This window comes from Podarcis muralis, chromosome 12 (genome assembly GCF_964188315.1).
Source record: "Podarcis muralis chromosome 12, rPodMur119.hap1.1, whole genome shotgun sequence".
NCBI classification, from domain to species: Eukaryota; Metazoa; Chordata; class Lepidosauria; order Squamata; family Lacertidae; genus Podarcis; species Podarcis muralis.
Window position 1 is genome coordinate 26,848,143 of NC_135666.1, and position 25,287 is coordinate 26,873,429.

Here is a 25,287-nt window from a genome sequence, read left to right on the forward strand (position 1 = left end):
TGTCCTGTTGCTTGTCCCAATTTCAGCCAAGCTTCAGCTGTTGGGCAGATGGCCACACATTTGACTGTAGAATACTTTGGTATACAGTCATACCTCATGTTATGTTTGCTTCATGTTACGTTCTTTCAGGTTACATCCTGCGGTGACCCGGAAGTACCGGAAAGGGTTACTTCCGGGTTTCGCCACTCACACATACGCAATAGCGCTAAATCGTGCTTCACGCATGCGCACAAGCGCTAAATCGCACCGTGCACCTGTGCAGATACGGCGCTTCAGGTTGCACTCTTCTCATGTTGCAAATAGGCCTCCGGAATGGATCCCATTCACAACCAGAGGTACCACTGTTCAAAGGAGTTCATGGTTGACTCAATGAATGCAAGGTTCCCAGGTCTTGTGGCTGCAAAACAAGCCCAAATCATCACCCTTCCGCCACTGTGCTTGACTGTGGGTATGAGCTGTTGGTATGTGCTGATTTGCTGTGTTTGGTTTTTGCTAAACGTGGTGCTGTGCATTATGGCCAAACATCTCCACTTTGGTCTCATCTGTCCAAAGGACATTGTTCCAGAAGTCTTCTGATTTGTTCAGAGGCAACTTAGCAAACCAAAGCCATGCTGCCATCTTCTCTTTAGAGAGACGAGGCTTTCTCCTGGAAACCCTTCCAAACAAACCATCCTTGTTCAGTCTTCGTACTGTCACGAACTTTAACATTTAATATGCTAACTAAGACCTGTAGAGCCTGAGATATACCAACTCTTGGGTTTTTTTGCGATTTCTCTGAGCATTGCACAGTCTGGTCTTGGGGTGAATTTGCTCGGACATCCACTCCTGAGAAGATTGGCAACCACCTTGAATGTTTTCCATTTTTGAATAATCTTTCTCAGTGTAGAATGATGGGCTTAAAATTGGTTGGAGATGACCTTAGAACCCTTCCCAGTTTCATGGTCAGCAGCAGTTGCTTCTCTGAGAGCATTGTGTCATCTTTCTTCCTTGGCATTGTGTTCAAACACACCCAAATGCTCCAGACCAGCAAACTGCTAAAACTTCAGCTTTTATAGAGGTGGGCACACTTGCTGATGATCAGTTAAGCAAGGGCATTTGATTAGCCTCTTAATTCCTATGGAAGCAGTAAGGGTGTACTTAGTTTTCCCCACTTGATTTCTCCATCTTGGCTTTATTTCTGTTAAATAAATCATGACACATGTGTCATGTGTTGTCGTTCATCTGAGGTTGTATTTACCTAATTTTAAGACCTGCTAAGGAACAAATGATTGCTATTATATCCTGATATGTAAAGCTACAGAATTCAAAGAGGGTGCACTCCCCCCCCCCCCCATGACTGCATGTTGGGAGGAGGGCCCCCATTAAAACAAGAGTCTGCCACTAAGTTGATGCTACATTTACAGTCGTATTTCCTCTGCATGGTGGATGGGCTTTGTGGAAAGAGACATGCTATTTCATATGAGGGAGCACTGCCCCTAAATGTTTGTCACTTGGGACTTGGTGTTTAGTTCAAGATTTTTAAAATCCCCAAATCTCATTTATTGAGACTCTTTTCTATTTTTGACAGATTTAAGATTTGCATTAATATATATATATATAGTGGTGTTCATCTTTTGCCAGTCAGAATGGTGATCTCAAATGGCTGGGAAACGTCCTCTGAATTTTCCTTGCAGCTATGACATGCCTGTATTTGGTCAGCATTGTAACAGTGGTTAACTTGCAATATCAGACTGGCAAAAGGTATAGCCCCCCCCCCAAAAAAATGCTTCTGAGATAGTGTGGTTTTCTTTCATTTGCTTTATTAACTCAGGTGGTGATCCTTGAGTGCATACACACACACACACAATTCATTTTGGGAAGATTTTCTTTTTGTCCTTGCCATAATCTCTGGTTTATTTTATACATTAGTTTGTGCCTGAGCACACCTGGCACACCCTCTGCACCCTCCAAAGCTTAGGGTATATACATGGATGCAGTCTTCCCTGCCCCCACTCTTTTTTCCATGGAGTTTACTCCATGATCTCTCATCCAGGTACTGACCAAATCCAGATCTTTTTTCATTTTAGCAACATTTGACGCATCATGTGACCTCAGGCCATGCCCTGTGCTCAATATACCCCATGCTCAATAATATCCACTGAAACCTCGTAGATATGTGCTATTTCTGACCAGATTGCAGGAAGCCACTTGGTGGTGGCAACATGACTTGAACTCTTTTTAGCTACCTTTCATCAAAGAGGGTGGATGTGACAGCTATGGTTTGGAATGAAAGAGCATTGAGAGGTCCCCGTTTCAATCTAATAGTTCTTGGCTTTTGAACTCACCTGCTGCTAAGTAAGGATAATAAAAAGGGAGACTCCTGAGGAAGTTTCAAGATGGTTGTTCCCGCAAACTCTATCACCTTCACCTCCAGATAGGGTAGCCATGTATCCTACTTGACAGAGGACGATCTTCTATTTGACAGGAGTCCCCCATTTGAAGAGCTGTCCAATCCAAAGCTAGTATAAAAGATGGGATGGGGAAAACAATACAAAGGGAGAGGAGGAGCTATAAATTTTCCCTTCAACATTTAACACCTGGAGGTCACCTGCTCACCTCCCACTATGATGAGATATATTGTTGTCAGCGGCTGCCTCAGGTCCCAGCTCACAAAGGACCAACACCAGTTGCTCTTTATAAACAAAAGTCTTTATTGTGGTTCATTGTTGGTTTGACATCCGTGGCGCGCAGCGCTACGTCTGAGTCCTTAGACCGGCGAAGTCCCGTCTGAATCCGCCCCTCCTTTACACCAGTTCAATACCCGAGCTTTGCTCCACCTCTTCCTTTCCTCCCTCTGCTCCTTTCGCCTCCGGGTCCTCCTGCCCTCTGGGGTCCCAACCCTCCTGGACTCTTCGGAGGCGGATTCTTCTGACTCCTCCCCCTGTCTCCGGCGGGCTTTGGGACCTGGCTCCCAATCCGGATTTTCTGCTGTCCCTCGCGCCTCTACATTTGAACTTGGCGCTCGCGCCCAGCCGCCCACTTTCCTCCTAACGGCTACACTGCTCCCTTCACTGCTTTCTCCTTCCGGGAGGCTGGACGGCCCTGCTCTCTCCTCCGCCCCTCCACTCTCTGACGGAGGCGTGGTCAGTCCTGCCTCACTCCCTCCTCCTGCAGGAGGAAGCTTTTGTTCTAATCTGTGGGATTCTTCCCCCCCCCACTGCGCTCTGGTGGGGAAGCTACCCCTGATTTCCAGCTGCCGCTTGGCGACTCCCCACTGGCCCCCCTTGCCCTGACCCTGGGGGCCTCCTTCTGGGAATCTTCTGATTCGCTGGAGAGACTCAGGGAATCTCCCTGGTCACTGTCACACCCTCCTGCGCTCCCCTCCGATTGTTCCCCTTCGCTCTCCATCTCCTCCTTCTCCTGTGGCTCAGTCCCTGAGCCCCTGACAATTGTATTCAGTGCTTTTCTTCTAGGGGGGGAAAGGTGGTGGTACTGTGTATCTTGAGTACCCCTGGGGGGGGGGGAGAACTGATTGTATTTCTGTTTAAATTATAGCAATTATTAGTTGCACCTTTACATACAAAGTTGGCACTGTGTTCTCTTTTGGACAATCTTGGTGTAACACTCCTAAGGCTAAGGGATGAATTGGGTTGTGAACCCCACCGCCTTAGTGTTACATCTTGTAAAACTACAAATTGTTGCAGTGTGTCATGTAATGTAATTTGTTGTTGTTTTTGTTTAGTCATTTAGTGGTGTCCGACTCTTCATGACCCCATGGACCAGAGCACGCCAGGCACTCCTGTCTTCCACTGCCTCCAGCAGTTTGGTCAAACTCATGCTGGTAGCTTCAAGAACACTGTCCAACCATCTCGTCCTCTGTCGTCCCCTTCTCCTTGTGCCCTCCATCTTTCCCAACATCAGGGTCTTTTCCAAGGAGTCTTTTCTTCTTATGAGGTGGCCAAAGTATTGGAGCCTCAGCTTCACGATCTAATGCAGCCTAAATGCAGCCTGATCTATAGTGCATTTGGCCTGCTGTTTTAAACGCCAAGAGCATGTTTGTTCTTTTTGGTTCAAGATGTATTAGAAAAACATAATTGTCCTCCAATTTAGCTCAGCAGCTAACATGTATGAAATGGCAGGCTGTGCGCAGCACGGTGCGTGTGCATTTATCTGTGTTCAGTTGAGACAAGATGCCTCCACCCACACAGTCAGGAATTAACTTCCCCGAGGAAGGTGCTGAACCCTGAATAATGACAACACCGTTGACTCACACTAAAATCATTTCAAACAGACAACCCCCTAACAATGGTAAAAAGGGGGAGGGGAGGAATGAGCATGATGCTTCACCGGAGACAGGTACTAAAAAAAATAGGAGCCGTGCCTCGTTGGAGCATATATAGAAAGCAGGAATCGGAAAGAAGCGGCAATGATGGCATTCTGTAAAGGGCATTTTTGTCCCGTTCTCTCTTTAGAGAAATGCATTTGGAACAGAAAGCTGACCGGGTTGCTTTCTGTCAATGAGTAGAAGAGGAGTGGGGTTGGGGGTTTCACACCTGCCCCACTTTGGCTCATAACAGCCTCCACAAGTTGATGCCTAAAAATTGACAGTGATGAGCCTTTGTGGGAAGAACAGTCCACAAGTGGGAAGCCACCATTGAAAAGACCCATTCTCATGTTGCAATCCTTGCAACCTCCCATGAAGGGGGCACACAGAGAAGGGCCTCGGATTATGATCACAGAGTCCAGATCAGTTCATGTCAGGAAAGGCAGTCTTGAAATATTGGGGTCCTGAGCTACATAAGGCTTCTATCGTCTCTGCTGCTGCTCTATTTTGACTCCGGAAGTTTTAGGTATCCTTGTGTTCAAATAAACATGCCTGTATTTTTTTTGTAAGGGATGCGGGTGGCTCTGTGGGTTAAACTACAGAGCCTAGGGCTTGCCATTCAGAAGGTCGGTGGTTCGAATCCCCGCGATGGGGGGAGGTCCCGTTGCTCGGTCCCTGCTCCTGCCAACCTAGCAGTTCGACAGCATTTCCGTGTGCTGCTCTGGTTCGCCAGAAGTGGCTTAGTCATGCTGGCCACATACGCCAGCTCCCTCGGCCAATAAAGTGAGATGAGCGCCACAACCCCAGAGTCGGTCACGACTGGACCTAATGGTCAGGGGTCCCTTTACCTTATTTTTATTGTATTTTTAATATTTTGTTGGAAGCTGCCCAGAGTGGCTGGGGAAACCCATCCAGATGGGCGGGGTATAAATAATTATTATTATTATCTGCTCTGAGAGTTTTGGACTGATATGATTTTTTTAAGCTAACAAATACATTCACCCTGACAATCAATGGTTTGGTCACAGATCAGCACAAGGTAATTTTCAATGTAGTTCAAAGCAAGAGATAAGAAGCTCGATCATGACAATTATTGGTCAGTTGATTTAAAATAATTGATAACCTGCCCTTTCTCCATATGGGCAAGGTACAACAAATAAAATTTTCAAGCTACTCCCGTTGTTTCAATTGGACTTCATCTTGCTGGATTATGCCCCACTAACTTTAAAATTACGTTATTGATTAAATAAGAATCTGCACTTCCTGTGTCTTGCCAGTCTCTCAGTGGCTTATTTATCTTATTTAATCAATTCGTAGCAGAATTGCTATTACTGCAACCAGGAGTTGTTCTCCTAATTTTAAGCCTTAAGGAGTCCCTAACTTTCTTGTTCCCTCTAGGCACCTTGCCTCACCTTGGCTTTAAAGTAGGTTCTCAGCTTTTATAGTACAGTATGGCAGCTGAAAGCTTTGACATGTAAAACACTCATTGGCAAAACTAGCATTCCCCGAGAGGCTTAGCTTATTCCCCCAGCACGTGTACACATTCATACATTTTTGCTTCTCTTAGCTGCACTCTGTGCTGATAAGGGGATTAGTGGCCATAATCATTGTACTGTAACATCCTGTCATTATAATGTTTCTCTTTCTGTGCTCTTGTTCTTTTGCATTGTTGAGTGCTGTTTTAAAGTACAGCTGAAGGAGTAATTAGTCTAGAGGGTAAATGCTGCTTTAATCTGCCCGCAAAGACTGACGTCCAGTAAAAGGCTCACATGAGTTCCTTTAGATGAACCTGAAGAGCATTTTCATATCACTGCAGTGGTTTTTTTCAGAACAGCGAATGAGTCACCCATCTTACCTTTGAGCCATTCATCAGGCTTAGCGGTTTAGATGCTAACTTCTTACTACAGACCTCCATGGTACTGCCAGAACCCCATGACCCAATATATTTTGCTGTCTAAGGAAAAATAGCTAATGGCATCACCGGTTCCCAAGTCGAGATGCAGATAGGGATAGGGATATGCAATTTTGCCTAATAACACATTTTTGAAAAGTGGTTTCCCCTAAAGTAAGACATTTTGCATGTTATTTTCACTAGTGTATTCATCTGCATGAACAGTATATGCATTTTGCATGCATTTACTTGCATTGCAAAATTTGGAGAAGCGCACATTTCAGAAGATGGCTGAGTTTTGGAAGGCTTGCATTTAAAGGTGAATAGAATCTCATTTCTCTCTCATACTTAGACGTAGATTGCCCAAGACTGGCCAGATTACAGTCAAACTAGCCAGTTTCACTCTGAGGCACACCTTTGCGGGTATTTTATTGTTTAATTATGTGCAGGACCACTTCCAATTTTGCATTGTGACTGCAGTGTGCAGGGAAGCATTGGTTTAATCTTTCCCTCCCCAGCTGTGATCCTGACCACAAGATTGTGCTCCATACCACAAGTAGGGTTGGAAAATAAGCTACCGTTGTTGTTTTGATATCTTGCCTCTGCTTGCACTGTGGCAGGTGGGGTGTGTCTGTAATTTCAACAAAGAAAAGACTCAGGCATGCTTCCAAACCATGCGATTTGGTTCCATTTTTTGAATGAATACCCCACCAGCACTTCTCCCTGGGAGTAAAAATATGTCACTCAAAATCAACTGCCTGAGGCAGCTGCCTCACTCTGCCTAATAATAGGGCTGGGAAGTACATGGGACTTTGTGGTGAAAAACTGGCAATAACCAAACTGGCAATTGGATATAACCAAATATTTTTCCTCTCCCTCTGCCCTTATAGGATTTTGCTGAAAAGGAGAAGGCAGCGGCAAGGGCTCTAGAGGATGTGAAGGCTAACTTCTACTGTGAATTATGTGACAAGCAGTACCATAAACACCACGAATTTGACAACCACATCAATTCCTATGATCATGCTCACAAGCAGGTAAGCCTAAAAAGTCATTCAAGATATAGCCATGTAAAATAGGTAGGGTATACATATAGAATCATAGAATTGTAGAGTTAGTAGCTTCTTTTTAATTTGCTGTGTCATATTCCTTTGGTGATATGCTCTCTTACATGACATGACAAGTTGCACCAATTCACATGACTAGTTGAACCACTTGATATCAAGTAATATTATTTTTTGGGGGGTGAGCCAGCCTACCATGTAATATTCACAAGTATTACAACATGGGGTTGGTTTCAGTGTCAAATTGTTTCTATGTTTCATGTGTGCATTTGTGTATTTTTTTAATTGTTTTTATTGTTTAAAAAATTATTGGGTTACAAAAGTACATACAGCGTCTCTGCTTTCAGTTCATAGAATTTGATCTACAGATCAGTCATATTTGATTGGATACATTAATATTATAGACAGTATAAAGTTGGGGGAGAAGAGAGAAGGAGGGTAGTAAACTTTAATTCTTCTACATCAGACATAGACAAACTCTGGCCACTGGTCCTATTAGCTAGGGATGACGGGAATTGTAGTTCCTAAACATCTGGAGGGCCAGAGTTTGCCTATGCCTGTTCTACATAGTGTATGTGTAAGGTTTTTGTGTCAGCATCATGGGGGCAGGTTCCATTTGTATTGATTTATTAGTTTTTGTTGGCAGTGAGAGAGATGGGGGGGGGGGGGCTAGGGCATGGCTTGGTTGCCTTTAGTTGACTGCAGTGAGTTTTGCTTGCGTGTATGAGGGGAAGGGGGGTTGTTAGGTCCACTTAGCCATATTGATTCATACGTTGTTGGTGGGTTCCAGTTGTTGTCTTGTTGAGCTGTGTATGTAATTATTACATAATGTGATATACTCATGTAATCAGGCAGATGACCAATGTCTTAAGACACTGTCACCCATAAGAAAACATGGCTGATTGAGGGTCAGTTGTGTTAATTGCATACCATGGTCCCAATGAAAATCCCCACTTGTGCTGCTCTGCACCCTGGGATGGATGTTTCTGTTGGTGCCAATGGATGCTTCATTCCTGGGTCAAATAGTTGGGGGGTGGGGTGGGGACTGGTAAGCATGACCTTTATTGCAACAAGAGCATGAACTAGAATAGCCACATGAAGGGACTGTCAGAATCAGGGCTGTGATACAGAGGGAGGGAGTTAACCACACAGAGACACACTGCAACTCCATCCCATGCTGTCATTCACACTAGTAGCGAAGTTTCTTTTTTTCTTTTTTAGAAAAAAGAAGAGGGGGGACAGAGAAAAACAATAATGAAATAACAATAACATGTAATTAAGGTTACAGAACTATGTAGTATATATGTAGGTAGATAAACTTATTATTTCCCTTAAGTATACATCAGTTCATGAGTCACTATGGTTTTGATAAATATATTCCAAATATTATTAAATTTGTCCATACATCACCTTCATCTGAAAGTGATCTGTTCATAGGTTGCAAGAGTTGTCGTGTTGTCTATCCATTTATTGGGGAGGGGGGCATATTTTTATGCTTCCAATGTAGATTTATTTTGATAGTAGGGAAGTTTCCTTCCCAGGGCTAATAGCAGTTGGGCATTGTGGGATTTTCCATCAAGACCTCAGCAGGCAGGGATGGGTTATATCCCCACTCCTCGTGTGCTCAAGTCCTGATCCAGTAGCTCCCTGCTATTTATTTTTAAAAGCAGGAAAATGGACATATTAATTGCAATCACACAATTAGAATCACATCTGGTTTTCCCAGTAAGATTCAGGCGGGGAGCCGAATGCTTCAAGAGACACTCACATACATCACAGAGGGGAAGGGATGACTCCACTTCTCCCCTACAAAGTCAAATACAACCCATAAGCTATATATGGCAGACTACTGAAAAGTTTGCCGAACATTAATGTTCTTGTGCCTGCCTTTGAGGGGAACAGATCTGCTTTACTTGTCGCTGGCCTATTATGGATGCAGTTCAAAGAACTTTGGATCAGGCTATTAATTTCAATTCCGAACAGGGAGTAGTTGAACTCCAAAGGAATCTTCTTTTGCATTCTCTTGACTAGCGTTTTCTCTTTCCTTTCCTCCTTAATATCCTGCTCATCGCCTTACTCAACAGCAAATCAGCTTCTGATTACAGGTTCCAATGCTCATGAGGGACAGTGTTGTTGATGAAAGTCGTGAATTTCACGAGTGTAATCAAGGCCACAATTTTGGCCCATTGTTTCCTCAGACAAAACTGGGTTAATCATGAATTCTTTATATATATATATATATTATATAAAAAAAAAATCAGCTAGTGCTGTTCTCCACACCACTCAATTAGTCTATAAAAGGCTGGTAATGATATAAAACAAAAATGGTTTCAGATCCAAAACATGTGAAGTTAATCCTATAATCCCTCTTCCCTATACAAAAGGATTTATTTGCAGCTTCAGTTGCTTTTTCTACTTGTCAGAATTTTCTGGGCTCAGATCGATCCATTCTAAGCATCATCATCCCTTTCTTTCTTTCTTTCTTTCTCTCCCTCCCCTCTTCCCCCCAATATCCCTCATGTTTCTCAGCCTTGGTGATTTATGCAAAACAGAAAATGGAATGTTGATGCATCAAGTCAGTTTGTCTTGGCTGCTCTCCATCATAAAAGATCATGGTTAAAAGCAATAAAACTCTTTTTAATTTTAAAACTAGATTTAGTGCTCTGGGGGGGAGGGGGGAAGACAGATTGGCAATGGAAGGAACAAATGGCCTATATTTTATAAAACAAGCTAAACTTCATAGAGAAATGACAGCACATGCTTCTCAGCGCTGCCCTACTAGGTATGCTAATGTCCCCGATTAGTGCACCCGTAAGGGTGAGAAGATGTGCATTAAAAAATGGCAGGTTTGCACTGTGATTCTATAAACACTTACCTGGAAATAAGTGTCACTGAATTCAATAGAATTTACCGCAAGGTAGACAGGCTAGTTAATAATAATAATAATAATAATAATAATAATAATAATAATAATAATAATGTATTTATACCCCGCCCATCTGGCTGGGCTTCCCCAGCCTCTCTGGGCAGCTTCCAACAAAATATTAAAATACAGTAATGCATCAAACATTAAAAGCTTCCCCAAAGAGGGCTGCCTTCAGATGTCTTCTAAAAGTCTGGTGGTTGTTTTTCTCTTTGACACCTGATGGGCGGGCATTCCACAGGGCCGGTGCCACTACCGAGAAGGCACTCTGCCTGGTTCCTTGTAACTTGGCTTCTCGCAGTGAGGGAACTGCCAGAAGGCCCTCGGCGCTAGACCTCAGTGTCCGGGTAGAACGATGGGGGTGGAGATGCTCCTTCAGTTGTTAAAATTGCTAATTCTTTTATGATGGTGGTGATGATGATGATTAGCTAGGAATGAGTCAGATTCTGTTTCCAAGCTTTCATATTTCCCTGGTCAGTAGTTGTTTTTGTTTTGTTTTGTTTTGTTTTAAAAAAAAACATTGGCTTTTAAATAAACATCTCTCACATATCCACAGAAATGGATCTAGCTTTCCTACCATGCAAAGTTCCACTGCATCAGCCACCACCCAGGGAATCATATGACGGCGGTGCTCTGAACTTCATTCTGTATGATACTGTAGTTGGCTCAGATTCAAGGCCAGAAGCCAGCAGCAACTCCCCTGCTCACACATTTTCTACTATAAATTCTGCAGCAAGGTGTTGCTGGACTACAGCTTCTTTCATCCTGGCCCATTGGTCCCGCTGGCTAGGGTTGATTGGACTCCAGCTCCAGTAACATCTGGCAGCGTCACCACAATGGCTACCCTATTAGGTGAGCACATTTGCAAGTTGAAGGAACTGTTGTGGACGCATGGAGGGTTTTTGATGGGGGCGGGCTCCCTCCCCAACTGTACCTCCTCACCCCCTAAAAAAACCCTCCTACACCAAAACCAGGTCCCCCCTTTGAGGTGGGGACAGCTGGTGAATTTGAGAGTCCGAAGAGGGATCTCTGGAACATTTCCACCTTGGTTTTCAAACAGCTTAGTTCTTGAACGTTTTGGCTCCCGAACGCCGTAAACCCAGAAGTGACTGCTCCGGTTTGCGAACTATTTTTGGAAGCTGAAAGTCCAATGGGGCTTCCACAGCTTCTGGCTGGCTGAAAGAGCTTCCTGCAGCCAATCAGAAGCCGCACTTTGGTTTCTGAACGTTTTGGAAGTCGAAAGGACTTTCCGGAACAGATTCCATTCGACTTCCAAGGTACAACTGTATTGCTAAATGCAATGCCACACAACATTACATGTTTGCTTGCTATTCCTTTCCTAAATTGCAGATGAAGAGAGCTTGCTATTTACAAGTGTGATAGGTGAGCTGGTTCCCCACAAAAGGCACTCTGTTGCCTGGGGCCTGTGCCGGAATTGCAGGCCCAGATGCACAGCTTGCAATTTAGCTGATGTGTTTTAACTATGAAATGTCAGCCTACCCTTGATATATGTCACCAACGCACCCAAATGAATTCCAGTTAATGAATTAATATGTAAGACATGTCAAAAAAGCTTGAATGAGTCTCCAGAAAGATAGAGCCTGGCTACTTAATGAAACTTAAAATCAACGCTGTTCGATACAAACAGAGCAGCTGTTTGTACAACATGCCTAGTTGCATATGAGGGCAATACTGAATCCTAATTACCCTAAAGCTTGTGCTAATATTTTTCCATAAAGGGATGCAGGGATTTAAACGATGAAGGTAAATGGTCTCTGGTGGACAGAGGCAGATTTTAATGTTTCGCTTACATATCTGCATCAAACAAATTTATTTATGCACCCTTCCCAGCCCTTATCTTTCTATGTGAATGGCTTTTGGACAAGTTATCTAAATCTACACAAAGATAAGTCAAAAGAAAGACTTATTCATTCATTTTTTCAGTTTATTCCCCACCAGGTCCCAAGGAAGGGTACAACAATGAATGAACCCAAGGAAGGGTACAACAATGAAATTTTTAGTTCAATTTAAAATTCGGTGTTAAAACAGTTAAAACAAATTACAGTCACAGAAATAGGGTGGGCCCTGAAAACACATACTTGGTCAAAGGCCAGAGTAAGGATGTGTATCTCCACCATGTGGTGGAAACGATACAATGAAGGTGTCAGGTGCAACTCTGTGAGGAGGAAATTCCACAACCGAGGAACTGCCACGGAGAATGCCGACTCCCAGGCCACCCCCAAACTTCTGAGAGGTCTGAAGGCAAGGAGATGACCTCTCTGCTATTTGAGGCCTAACTCATTTAGGAGTTTAAATAATAATGTGAGCACCTTGAATAGGTCCTGGAAATGAACCAGCTACCACTGCAGCTGTTTTACACCAGTGTGGTGTAGTGGTTAAGAGCGGTAGACTTGTAATCTGGTGAACCGGGTTCGCGTCTCCGCTCCTCCACATGCAGCTGCTGGGTGACCTTGGGCCAGTCACACTTCTCTGAAGTCTCTCAGTCCCACTCACCTCACAGAGTGTTTGTTGTGGGGGAGGAAGGGAAAGGAGATTGTTAGCCGCTTTGAGACTCCTTCGGGTAGTGATAAAGCAGGATATCAAATCCAAACTCTTCCTCTTCCTCTTCTTCTTCTTTTAAAATGGGGGTTGCATGAGTTCTGAAGTGAACCCCAACCAGTAATCTGGCTGCTGCATTTTGGACTTGTTGAAGTTTCGAGGTCACCTTCAAGGGTACGCCAACATAGACTGCACTGTAATAATAATCCAATTTGGAAGTTACCACAACATGGACTACCATCTCCTTCCACAAGGGGCAAATATTGGTATAAAATTGTTCATAGTGGCATTTTATATATTCATTTCATTTTATTTGTTTATTGTTAAATGGCATACCAATTTTCCTTTTAAAAATACTAAAAGCGGCTCGCAACATGCAGGGATGGAGGGGAGGTGGGACTAAAAACATTTGTGCAATAACTACAGTAACAAAAAAACAACAACAGACATTGGTCATGTTAATGGTCTGGAAATGTCTAGGCAAGCAGCCAGTTCTTCATCTCCCTGATCACCATTAGGAATGCATTCTGTAGGCGGAGGTGGATTTAGGGCAGTACGACCAGTTCCCTCACACTGGGTGCCAAGCTGAGGAGGGCACTGCAAGCCATCTCAAATATGATATACTGCATGTGCAGAACAGAAAGTGAAAAGTGGGGGAATGACAAATTTGGGCTCGCATAGAGCGCTGCTGAAATTTGAATGGCCAAAGTCCACTCCTGCTGTAAGGTGGGTGGGTGCAACTGCTGAAATGACCTTTTCCTGGACCCCAGTTAACCAAACATCTGTATGCCATGATGCCATCAGGAAGGGGCCCATCCAAAGACCACAGTGAACATTTTCTACATTTTGAAAATGTGCAGTGATGAGAAGGTCTAATAGCCCTATGACATCTCTGAAATGAATTCTATATATTATGCTCCTTACTCCAATTTCATCTGGAAATGGAAATCAATGTTATATATGCTTTTCTAATGCAACATGTCCATTTCTGGAGTATTAATTTATGGCAGAGTTCTCCCAAGATACTTAACTTGCACATTACTGCAATCACATTTATGAAATCAGTGCTTGGATAGCAGAAATAGAATTATCAAATGCCACTGAACACAGTCTAGTGACTTGTTATGACTTGAGGCAGCACATTCCCATTTTAAATGTCAGTTTATACAAGTCTTTATTTTAAACCCACAAATCTATGCCATTAGATGGGCCTTATTAAGAACCAACACACCTGATTCAATGTGATTGCTTTGTTACTTTTCTCATTATGCAAATAAATTAGCAGGCGTCATCCCCGAAAACTGCATGTTGTTTAGAATAATGAGATTGCTTTCATTATCGGAACTTCAGAAATATCTAGCGAGAAGTGGGAAGCTACTGTTAAATGCAACGTCTAGATAAGTTCCATTGTTAAATGTTAGATGCTGTAGAATTACATTCGCTACTTTTTTAGACCAAATGCTAATTAACATGTAAATTAGCAGTTTAGCCCTCTTTAAAACCCAAGGGGCAGTTAATTTCCTTGCTGATTGTCGTCCGCTGACTTTACAGCAGTTTGAAGTATTACATTATACGAGGAACTACAGAATTCTGTTATCAAATTCTAGAATCTCAAGCTAGCCTTGCGTGTCAGAGGAAGAGTTCAATATTAATAATTGTGCTATCATCTTTTTTCTATTTTTCTCTATGGTTGCACAGTTTTGAATAATGAAATCTCTTATGTATCATGGAAGGATTAAAAAAAAATCCATTGTAGGCAAGTAGATACTGATACAAAAGAAGCATCTTAACAATGCAGGCCTATATATGTCTACTCAGAAGTAACTCCCATGGAGTTCAGTGGGACTTAGTTCCAGGTAAGTGAGTGTGGAATTGCAGCCTTGGGGCTATATTTTATGTACACATGCATGGGAGTAAGGTCCATTGAATCCCATGGAACTAGGGATTGTTTTCTGTTCTGCTCTATATTCAGCACGTGCAGCGATGTTTCTGCTCTGCTGCACTCTTGACCCACCTTCAACACAAACATGCACTTAGGGACCCATTTCATTTCCCTTTTTACCATATATTTGTATGGTGGTGGTGCTGTGGTTGTGACCCACCTTATAATGGGCCACAACCCAGTACTGGTTCCCAGAACGCAGCCCAAAAGCTGGCCGCTCACTTCCTCTAGCTGAAGTCCACTAGTCTAGCCTAGTCAGGATCAGTGCACCAGTGCACGTTTCCAGCACATATTAGAGTGTGATTTATATATTTTAGCTAATTTGCTAGGAGTTAAATACCAATGGTACATCATTTTCATATAAATTCCTTTCAAAGTATAATATGCTGTAAATTTCAGATTTGTAATCCCACAGAGCTAACTCAATATTATAACCAAAACCCCTCGCCCAGTGTATAAGCACTGATTTGACTGGTTCATGTTTTGTTTGCCAATTGAAGTTTATACATTTTAGAAATTACAGTAATTTATTTTTATTTTCCAACAATTCTTTTTCAAATTGGGAGATTTTAGGTGAAAAACCTTTCTTTTTATTCAACCTAAATACTTCATTAAGATGATGATATTGCAGCCAATCAGTTATTAGTCCTCTTATTTCTTCAAACCTCCTTCATTTTAAATCTTGATCACCTCTCATAATAGTTCTTTATAAGTTACCCAGTTGTTTCTCATATTTATTTTTTTCACCGATATTGCTTCAAGTGGAGAGAGCCACCACTGTCTTTTGTTCTAATAAATTTTCATATTTATCCCACAATCAACACTTTCTGGACAGACTTAGGTCCAGACATTAAAACTAACCCTGACCCCACTAACAACAACAACAACAACAGGGGTTCCCCCCCCCCAGTCACTCTGGGTGGCTTCCAACAGAGATTAAAAATACATTAAACCATCAATCATTAAAAGCTTCCCTAAACAGGGCTGCCTTCAGATGTCTTCTAAACGTCATGTGTCTCTTTGACATCTGATGCTAGAGCGTTCCACAGGGAGGGCGCCACTGTCAGGAGCTCGCCCTACACTCGAGTAGGACGCTGGCAGACACACATGCCCGACTGGCATGTTCTCTCCCTCCTGGTCGATTGTTCGGGAGCTTCAAAAGCTTTCTTCAGCCCGAACATTACAGCGACCGATGCCAACAGACATCGGCACACTTAGGGATCTGCAGATTATTCACAGCTTGTGTAACAGACCTCAGCAACTCAGCATTTTGGCTAATCTACTTTATTTACATATAAACACATACGGAGCACTGTAACATGGCTCCCTCTCTCTCTAGCATCAGACAGCAAAGAGAAAAAGAACAAAGGACAATAGTCCCACTTCACAGAACACAGTAACACAAACATCCTGTCTCCGTCACTTCCCACTCTGTGGAGTCAAAACATACACCGTCATGTGATAGACAAAAATCCCACGACTGTAATCATGGAGCAGGAATTCTAACATCCTCCCCGAATTCATGCACTGTGTTGCAGTCATCAGTGTAACTGCAACAACCATACAGATATCATACACACAGTATACCCCTGTATCACCCGTTCCACCCTTGGAACTACCTGCAACTGGATTGGCCTTGGGCCTTACCATCCTGCACTTCTGACTAGTCTTGGCGTCATAGCTCTTCTGACTATCAGGAAGTCTCACACTTGGCTTTGTTGGGACTCGAACTCTAGCCTCGTTCCTCTAACAGCCACTACCAAGAAGGCTCTCTGCCTGGTTCCCTTTAACTTGGCTTCTCGCAGTGAGGGAACCGCCAGAAGGCCCTCGGCGCTAGACCTCAGTGTCTGGGCTGAATGATGAGGGTGGAGACGCTCCTTCAGGTATACTGGGCCGAGGCCGTTTAGGGCTTTAAAGGTCAGCACCAACACTTTGAATTGTGCTCGGAAACGGACAGGGAGCCAATGTAGGTCTTTCAGGACCGGTGTTATGTGGTCTCGGCGGCCACTCCCAGTTGCCAGTCTGGCTGTCGCATTCTGGATTAGTTGCAGTTTCCGGGTCACCTTCAAAGGTAGCCCCATGGCTTTACGTTGCTTTTGAACCAAGGATCTGAGGTTGTGTCTCCGTTCCTGAGCTCCACTCCAAGGTTCCACTGGCACAAATGCTTTGTCATTCAAATATTAACACCAGCCTAAAGTAGATTCATTTTCCCCCTCTAACTTTAAATGCTTCTGAAGCAGCTGCTTGCCTTCCTCTAGTGAATGATTCTATCATCTAATTTATTTCCTCCTCTTTACAACCACTCTGTGCCCCACTGAATGTATCTACAACAGCAGCTTATGTGTTTCCCCTCTACTTTTGAGTACAGATTACTACCATCTATCTGATTAATATGCACAATTTAGCAGCATAATTGAGTCCAATGGAGTTTAAGAATCTTGCTGATCTTTCCGCTTGTAGAAAAATGAGCAACAAATCTTCAAGGTATGCTTCTAGCCAAAAAGAAAAAGGAATCGAGCCTAACAACACACATATGTTTGTATGTTGCTTTTGTTTTGGGGGGGGGGGGAATACTGAATGCATGGAGCATATCAAGGGAGTCATAGTAGAATAACAGGATTACTTTACTTAATTCCCTGCACTAGTCAGAAACATTATCATCTTTTTTTCATCATACCTCAAATATATCCAAACAAAACAAAACCAGGCAACTGGCTGTATTTATTGGACTATTCAGTAGTTACTTAGCCTGTAAAACTAAACACACTTTCCTGCAAGTAAGTTTCATCAAAGTCAATGGGGATGACTTCTGAGTAGACACTCACAGGATTGCACAGTTAAAAGCCAGATACCAGTGGTCCTTCAAATAAAATGATAATGTCTGAAGGATCTTCTTGCTCCTGCTGTTTAAAAAAATACATAAATTTTTGTTAAACTGCCCAAAATTAATGTCCGATGGTGGGTGAATTCCAGTGCCAGCATGTGTACTGGGCATCACCTGAGCCATGAGACATTAGGAATCCTTCAGCTGAACCCTAATGAGGATACATGAAGCCACTGCCAAGTTCAATTTGCAAATTCTCAAAGCCAATCTCCCTTTTTAAAAGTTATTAGCAAACTGATCTACAAACTTGTTAAGACCGAGAACATGTACTAATTGCCAGACACTTTTGCGTAACTGGTTCTGTGGACTGATTTCAGTGAAATTAAACTGAATTAATTCCAAGTACTTTGGTCTAAGTGGTGGGTCATATTCAATTACACTTTTAATTTATTTATTTTTAAAATTGTTAATGTAACAAGATTCAACCAAAAAAAACAGAATAAAAAGTAGAAGAAGCAGATAGACAAAGCCATTTCATTTTACATCTGTAAGAAAGGGTCATTGAATCACATTAGATGCCAGTGAAGAAGTACATGCAAAAGAACAACATTTTTATTTATTTTGAAATGTTTATAAGCTGTTTTCCTAAGTAAGCTCAACTCTCTCAAGCTGGCTGACATAAAGCAATTTAAAATTACAACTTCAATAATCATCACCATAATTTCTAAAAAGAAAAATTAATGCAATTTGTACAAAGACCCACATTAATAACCCAGCGGTGCTAAAAAGCACACATCCAGCTCAGAATATAAAACACATTTTCAACAAAACCATTAGCTGAAAAGAACACCATAACAAGGAAATATTACACATGCATAGGCATCCAAAAACAAATAGGTCTCCAAAGCCCTTCTAAAGAACTGCAGTGTGGCAGCTTTCCGGAGGTCAGTTGGCTATGAATTACAGGGCCATAGCAGGGAAAAGGAGAACCAGGTAACAAATCACACAACCGCTTAGACACAGGAAGGCCCCAGTGACCCAGACAAAGAACGGCCACACTGAACAGCTTTGTATGAACATTTCGCAATATATTTACCCTTGTGATGTAATGTTCTTGGCTGCATAAGCGGTTGTAAGCTGGGTGTGAGTGTTGGGCCTGCATGTGACCAGACCCACTTCCCTGCTCCTTGCTCACTACCTTTGGCCGCGGTCTCTTTAAACTACAGTTCCAAAATGGAGAACGGTAGTTTGTGCAGAACGGTAGTTTCAAGAGACCACAGTTGAAGGGGCAAAGCCAGAAGAAGACAGTTCTGTTTCAGATGCAACAGGAAACTATAGTTTAATTTAACCAGGACTGCAGTGTTGAAACCAGCATGCGAGGGGAGGTGTGTAAAGGCCTCATACCTGTGCCAGGAAGACTGTTGAGACAAACATGGGGGGGGTGAACAGTAACATCAAGGTAAAGGGACGCCTGACCATTAGGTCCAGTCGTGGTGACTCTGTGGTTGCAGCGCTCATCTCACTTTATTGGCCGAGGGAGCCGGCGTACAGCTTCCGGGTCATGTGGCCAGCATGACTAAGCCGCTTCTGGCGAACCAGAGCAGCACACGGAAACGCCGTTTACCTTCCCGTCGGAGCGGTACCTATTTATCTGCTTGCACTTTGACGTGCTTTTGAACTGTTAGGTTGGCAGGAGCAGGGGACTGAGCAATGGGAGCTCACCCCGTCGTGGGGATTTGAACCGCTGACCTTCTGATCGGCAAGTCCTAGGCTCTGTGGTTTAACCCACAGCACCACCCATGTTCCAAACAGTAACATACCACTATACAATTACAGACAGATACTTGTCTTTAAAAAATATCCTAATATTCAATGACTATAAGGCAGCTGGTGATATTTAAGACAGGGTAATAATGTTAATCAAAACTAATTTCTCCACAAAGACCAAATCACAGCTCACAAAACAGTGGTTAAAACAGCAGGTCATTAGTTAAAATTCTTGATTTAAATGATGTGGTATCAAAAGCTTGAGTAAGCCCCCCCCCCCAAAAAAAAATAATCAGTTGGATTTCTAAATGATAGTAAAGTTGACACTTGACAAATGTGTTTGGAGAAAGAATTTAAGAGATGGAGCAATACTACAAAGCAGCCTTGGGTGTCCAGCCAGCATCCAAAGTAGGAGCACTCAGAAAGAACCTCAACAGAAGAACTTGAGGAGCAAGCCCAGCTTGTAAGGAAAACAATATAATTAGTTATAATAATTCACAATTAAGTGTGCTTTACTACTAGGAGTTGGGAAGGGACTAGTGTACTCTCCACTGCTTGTAGGAATGAGGAGCCTGTGACCCTCGAGATGTTGTAAGATTCCAACTCTTGTCAGTCTCATGCAGCGTGGCCAATGGGCAAGAGAAATGTCAGTGCCCTAGTGGCAGTTCCTTGCATGGGGTTGACAGCGCATGACTTGTTAAAGGAAGTGAGAGAATTTACATGTGCAAAAATCAATTTATTCCCATTCCATTTTCAATTAACATTTGCAACTTTGATTCAATCTGTTTTTTATGGACCACTGCTCTCTGCAATAGCAACATCCCTTAGAGCCTCCTTATCATACAGCTGGAATACGGTGATTTTCATGTGCACAGATAGCTTCCTATGTATCTAGTCCACTGAGGAGTATTCCTAAGCCAGCTCCACACATATAAAGTTGTGTTGCAGGAGTTAAAACCAACAGCACAGGATTCCAGCAGAGATCTGTTCTTTCTAGGAAGTTCCCTAAGATATGCAATAAGGGAATTCAATACAATAGCAGAACCTTAGTCAAACACTTGAGGACAAGGAACAGCACCACCCTGTTGGTTGACTGGAGAGGTTGCTTATATAATCATTGGAAAGTCTTTTGAGGGTGGAATGTAGCTAAACATGGTCATCGCCCATGTTCAGAAGCAGTATGCTGGGGAGTACATTAGATGCTGGGGAGAAGCAATGAGCAAATCCTGCCTTCGTGCCTTGCTTTCAGTACCTGAAGGCAACTGCTGGACCCAAAAAGGCTTGATGGACCTTTGGTCTGATCCAACAGGGCTATTCTACTGTTCTTGCCTGTTTTTTTTTCTTCCATATAACTTTCCAGAATACACTTCAACAAAATGCAGACTTCTCAGAAGCATCCGGCCTTCACTTTCTGACAATGTGTCGGGTCCAAACTTAAACACACTTAGAGTAGGCCCATTTAAACCAATGGGACTTAGGTTGGTCTTGGCTCACTTTCCCTATTCATTTTCCTGGGTCTCCTCAAAGCAAGGCCAGGTCTGAATCTGACCCATTGTTTTGCATTCACTTTCCTGTATCAGCCAACGCTCCATGCAGATAAGCTGCTGAATCCATGAGCAAAACAGGTGGTAATTACACACAATCCTACCTTTGTAGGGGATCTTTGTCATTGAAGTCAGCATGTTATCTTTGGGCTAGAAGCCAATTAGGCCCTTAAAATAAAGTATTCACAACACTGGCCTGAAAAGGAATGCAGAACAGCAATATATATGCAACTGTATTTATCTACTAGTCAAGTGAAACAAATAGGATGTGGTTTAATCAAAGGCTGTGAAATGTTTGTCATTCAATGTATCAGTTTTCTATAGTTCATCCCACTGCACAAAGTTATTCCTGAGCTATCCCAGTAATACTCAAAAATTACAATGACATATTGTTTCAGAAATGAAAGAGCAACTTGAAGAGGATTCAGCTGCCCTATTTCTCCTTGTCTTTCAACATAATCTTCCATATCACTGTGGCTCCCCTAAGCCAAAAAGATACAAAGTCACTATCAGCATGTTGAATCTGTGCGGGTGCATATTTTAAGGGGATTGTAGTTCTGCTTTGGTATTTAAACTCAACCATTTTCCCTTTTAACAGTAAATAATTCAGATTTAGGGAGGTTGGCAGGGAGGTTGTGCACGTGAAGAAAGGAAAATAAGATACTGTGTAAACAAAATATAAGGTTTCGGAAAGGGAAGGGAAGGGGGAAAAGTCTGCACCCTACACACAAATTTCCAAGGAGCAATTAAAAGATTAGAAACTCATTTGAAGACCTAATTAGATCCCGGACAGCAAATTTAAAACAAAGGCATTTCCCAAAAGCACACAACTATAGTAGCAGGTATGAATGACCACCAGCAGGTACTTTTCATGTCACCTGGTTTCTTGAAACTTTTACCAGGAGACAGAGTTGTGTGCCAGTTGAAAGGTGACCTGGGACCCTCTCCCAGTACAGCTCCAGCTTCTTGCTGGAGATTTCTGCTATCACCAGAGATCACTGAATGAGCAGCTTTTTATCTTTCTTTCTTTTTTTTATTCACCAAATGGACACAGCCTAAAGGCTTGGTAGCAATTAGAAATTCCATAAAACATAGCAGAGACACGGCTGTTCAAAAAGGCCATTGGGTGATGATTGTTTTTTTGTCTCCTGTTAACCTGCACTAGAATTATTACTCTGTTGTTGTTGTTGTTGTTGTTGTTGTTGTTGTTGTTGTTGTTGTTGTTTTAAAAAAAACCATGGTGGGTTTAAATTGGGTTTTTTATTTTGAAATATTATTTCTGTATTTTGAGTTCTTGGACTCCTTAAGTAGAAAGTAGGGTGTGATATACCGTAAGTCTTTAGAAATAAAATAGGCAAAATGAAACAAGGAGTTGGTATATGAAGGTTAACACTAGCACCCGTCACCATGACTTGCATGTGAGAGTGTCCCATTGGAGGGAGAGGGAACTTTGCCCTGGGACAGAAAATGACCAGATAGGGCCTGAATAGCAGTGGGAGACGAGTGGGTGCTACTGTGCAAAATTTACTACAAAGCTCATTGCATCTACTCACTTAAATAAATTTCACAGCAATATTATTAAATCGCGATTCCATGGAACAAATTGAAATGCATCAGTTAATTTTAAAGTTGCCTTTCTCGTACGTTTAATCCTGAAAACTAATAGCCGTTCAAAGTTATTTTTAGAATGCCAGTTACCATGGTGAAAGCAAATTCTCTTACTGCTCTTTCTGCCAGTTGCTTAAATGGCTAATGCTGTATGCCTCAGACATACATTCCAATTATGCTTTTTAATAATTTTATCATAGTCATTTTATGGTTGGGATTTTGAAGACATTTTACAAATCACGCGGTTGGCTCTACTATATTAATGCATGGTTTGTGTCAATTTGGAAAACTTAAAACGATTTTAAAATTGTGTTTTGTGTCTAATATACATCGTCTTTCTGAGGAAAATGTACATCCACCTTTGAAATAAGATGTAAAACTGGAATTGTAGGTTTGAATAATTGCCGGAAATCCTTCCAACCCAATGTCATGCATTTTTACTCAAATATAAAGCAACTTTATTTAGTAGGACTGCCTATCTAGTAAGTAAGAATGCATAGGACTCCAGCCTTCTCTTAAAACATTTGAGAACAGTCAAAACTAGCAAAGTAGTGGAGAATATGATGCAGAAGCAAGAGTACATTTGGGGGTTAGATGAGTCTTGCCAATTGGCTAGTTTCAGCCAATCAGATGCAGGCATGGCTTGTGTCACCTGGCCAACCAGATGTTGGCTCTCCAGTCTATGTAAGAGCTCCATATTATCACATTCAAATCTGGGACATTGCACAGAAGAGGGGGAAACTTTGCTGAACTTCAATGTTTTCTGCACTTGCATTGACACTTGAAATGGCAAGAAAATCTCTCGGGCTAAAGCTAAGGCCACAATCCAGTGTAGATGTAAGCATGCTTAAACCTATAAAAAAACAACCAATGCTCAACTCTACAAAGTGTACATCACATGTTATGAAACTTGGGAATGATCCAGGTTTATTGGATGTGGACTTAAGTATGAGACAGGGGTGTGCATCAGCTCTGTGTACTTCCAGGGTGCAAATGTGCATGTCTATAGGGGTGTGGGCCTTGACAGGGACCCAGTGATGCCCACCCCTCCCCTTGCCCAGCCTGCCAACTCAACCTCTACTATCAAGTCTTGTGTTTTTGCATACAAATAGCAGTTAATTCAAGCAATGTGATATTGTCATATGTGCCTATGCTTGCCAATGTCCTGGATGGTCTTATGGTACCCAAGTAATGCCGCAGGTTGTGCTGGTGCAGAAGTCCTTCCGTCTAATCCTATTCACCTATTTGCCAGTGCAGTAGCTGGTACAATCAGGCTGCAAATGTCTTGCAATTGTTATTCATAGGAACCAAAGAACAAAGGAGTCAAATTTTGTAAAATAAATCATACTTTGGCACATTTGACTAGGTTTAGCCAGCCAGTTAGGTACCTAATGGCATGAAAAAATGTAATTGCACACTTAAATGTATGTTAATTCCCAAGCTCTCTACCTTGCTTGAGCGCCCTTATGGATGAGCGCAATTATTTCGATACTGTTCAACAGCGCCTGTTAGTGAGCTTAGCATCTTTTGCGTACATGGTTAGCCATACAAATGCTACTATTGTATATATATATATGTGCCCATTCAGCTGGGCCATTTGTTGATGTTGTTTGGAGAAAGATTTGAAGATTTATTCAGCTAGTTCCATTTGGGTACATTTTGAACAATACAATTTATTTCATGGATTGCATTCAAGCAAGCACATCTGAGGTCAACTAATTCTCATGGACAACTACATAGTAAAATATGGTTGGCCAAGGCATGGAATCAACCATAAGATACCTGAAACAAACAGCATGGGATATCCACAAATACTTGATTGGAATAGAACTGTGCATATGGACAATATTAGGGGGCAAACATGTCTGCCCTTTAATATGTGCATATCTGTTATTTCAGCCTTTATGGGTTGTTTCCAAATAAACCATATGCAGAGTATCCTACTCTTATAATTTAAAACCCAGGTAGGAGTGGGGGGGGAGTAGGAATTATTTAATTGCTGTTGCTGCTTCTTTGGCAATCACTCGTAGCCGAATAAGATTGTTTTCCATGAACACGGTCTTAACAGTGAGTCCATAAATGACTGTGGAGGCCAATTCTGGATCCATACGTCCTTCCACAGTGGAGACATAGGTTTCTGGGTGGCAGCTGATCACAGTGAGGATTTGCCAAATGTGCCTTCCTCTTAGCTCATTCCTCCTTTTCACCCTGAGTTTGTGCTTCTTCAAAGTCCATGACACCTTTGGTAAAGGCTCTTATCCAGTTGGAGCGCTCACAGGCCAGTGTGTCCCAGTTATCAGTGCTTATGTTGCATATTTTTAGATTTGCCTCGAGAGCATCTTTAAACCTCTTTTGTTGTCCACTGATATTTTGCTTCCCATCCTTGAGTTGGAAATAGAGTACTTGCTTTTGTAGATGATAATCAGGCACCCGAACAACATGACCAGTCCAACAAAGTTGATGTTGAAGAATTGTTGCTTCGACTGGTGATCTTTGCTTCTTTCAGTACACTAAAATTAGTTTGATGTGTAAAATTTTTCGGAGACACCGTTGATGAAATCTTTCAAGGAGCTAGAGAAAGAAGCAATGGTACCAAAAATTCATATATTTGTTGTTGGAGCCAAATAGCTTTATGCTGTAATGGTTTAGGTTATGGGGGAACAATTCAAACAAAATATTGACTTTGTTTTCTCCCCACTTCTCCAAGATAATACAAAAGAGCTATTTCATATGCCTGTGTGAGTAAAATTGATACCTATTGGCTAGTATCTACGCCATCATGCTACACCTGGCATGCAACATTCTCACTGGAAAATAGTTTGCATCTTCTAATAAGTAATAAGGTGCTATGCGCCCTAAACTTGG

The 25,287-nt window shown here is 42.3% G+C and overlaps 1 protein-coding gene across 1 annotated transcript in view; it reads left to right on the forward strand.

Moving 5' to 3' along the window:
* Positions 1-25,287, forward strand: part of ZNF804B (zinc finger protein 804B) — a 221,930-nt gene that overhangs the window by 188,691 nt on the left and 7,952 nt on the right. Inside the window, exon 2 of the mRNA XM_028750148.2 lies at positions 7,085-7,228. Within this exon, the coding sequence (XP_028605981.2) occupies positions 7,085-7,228 (144 nt within the window). The remainder of the gene's footprint in view (positions 1-7,084; positions 7,229-25,287) is intronic.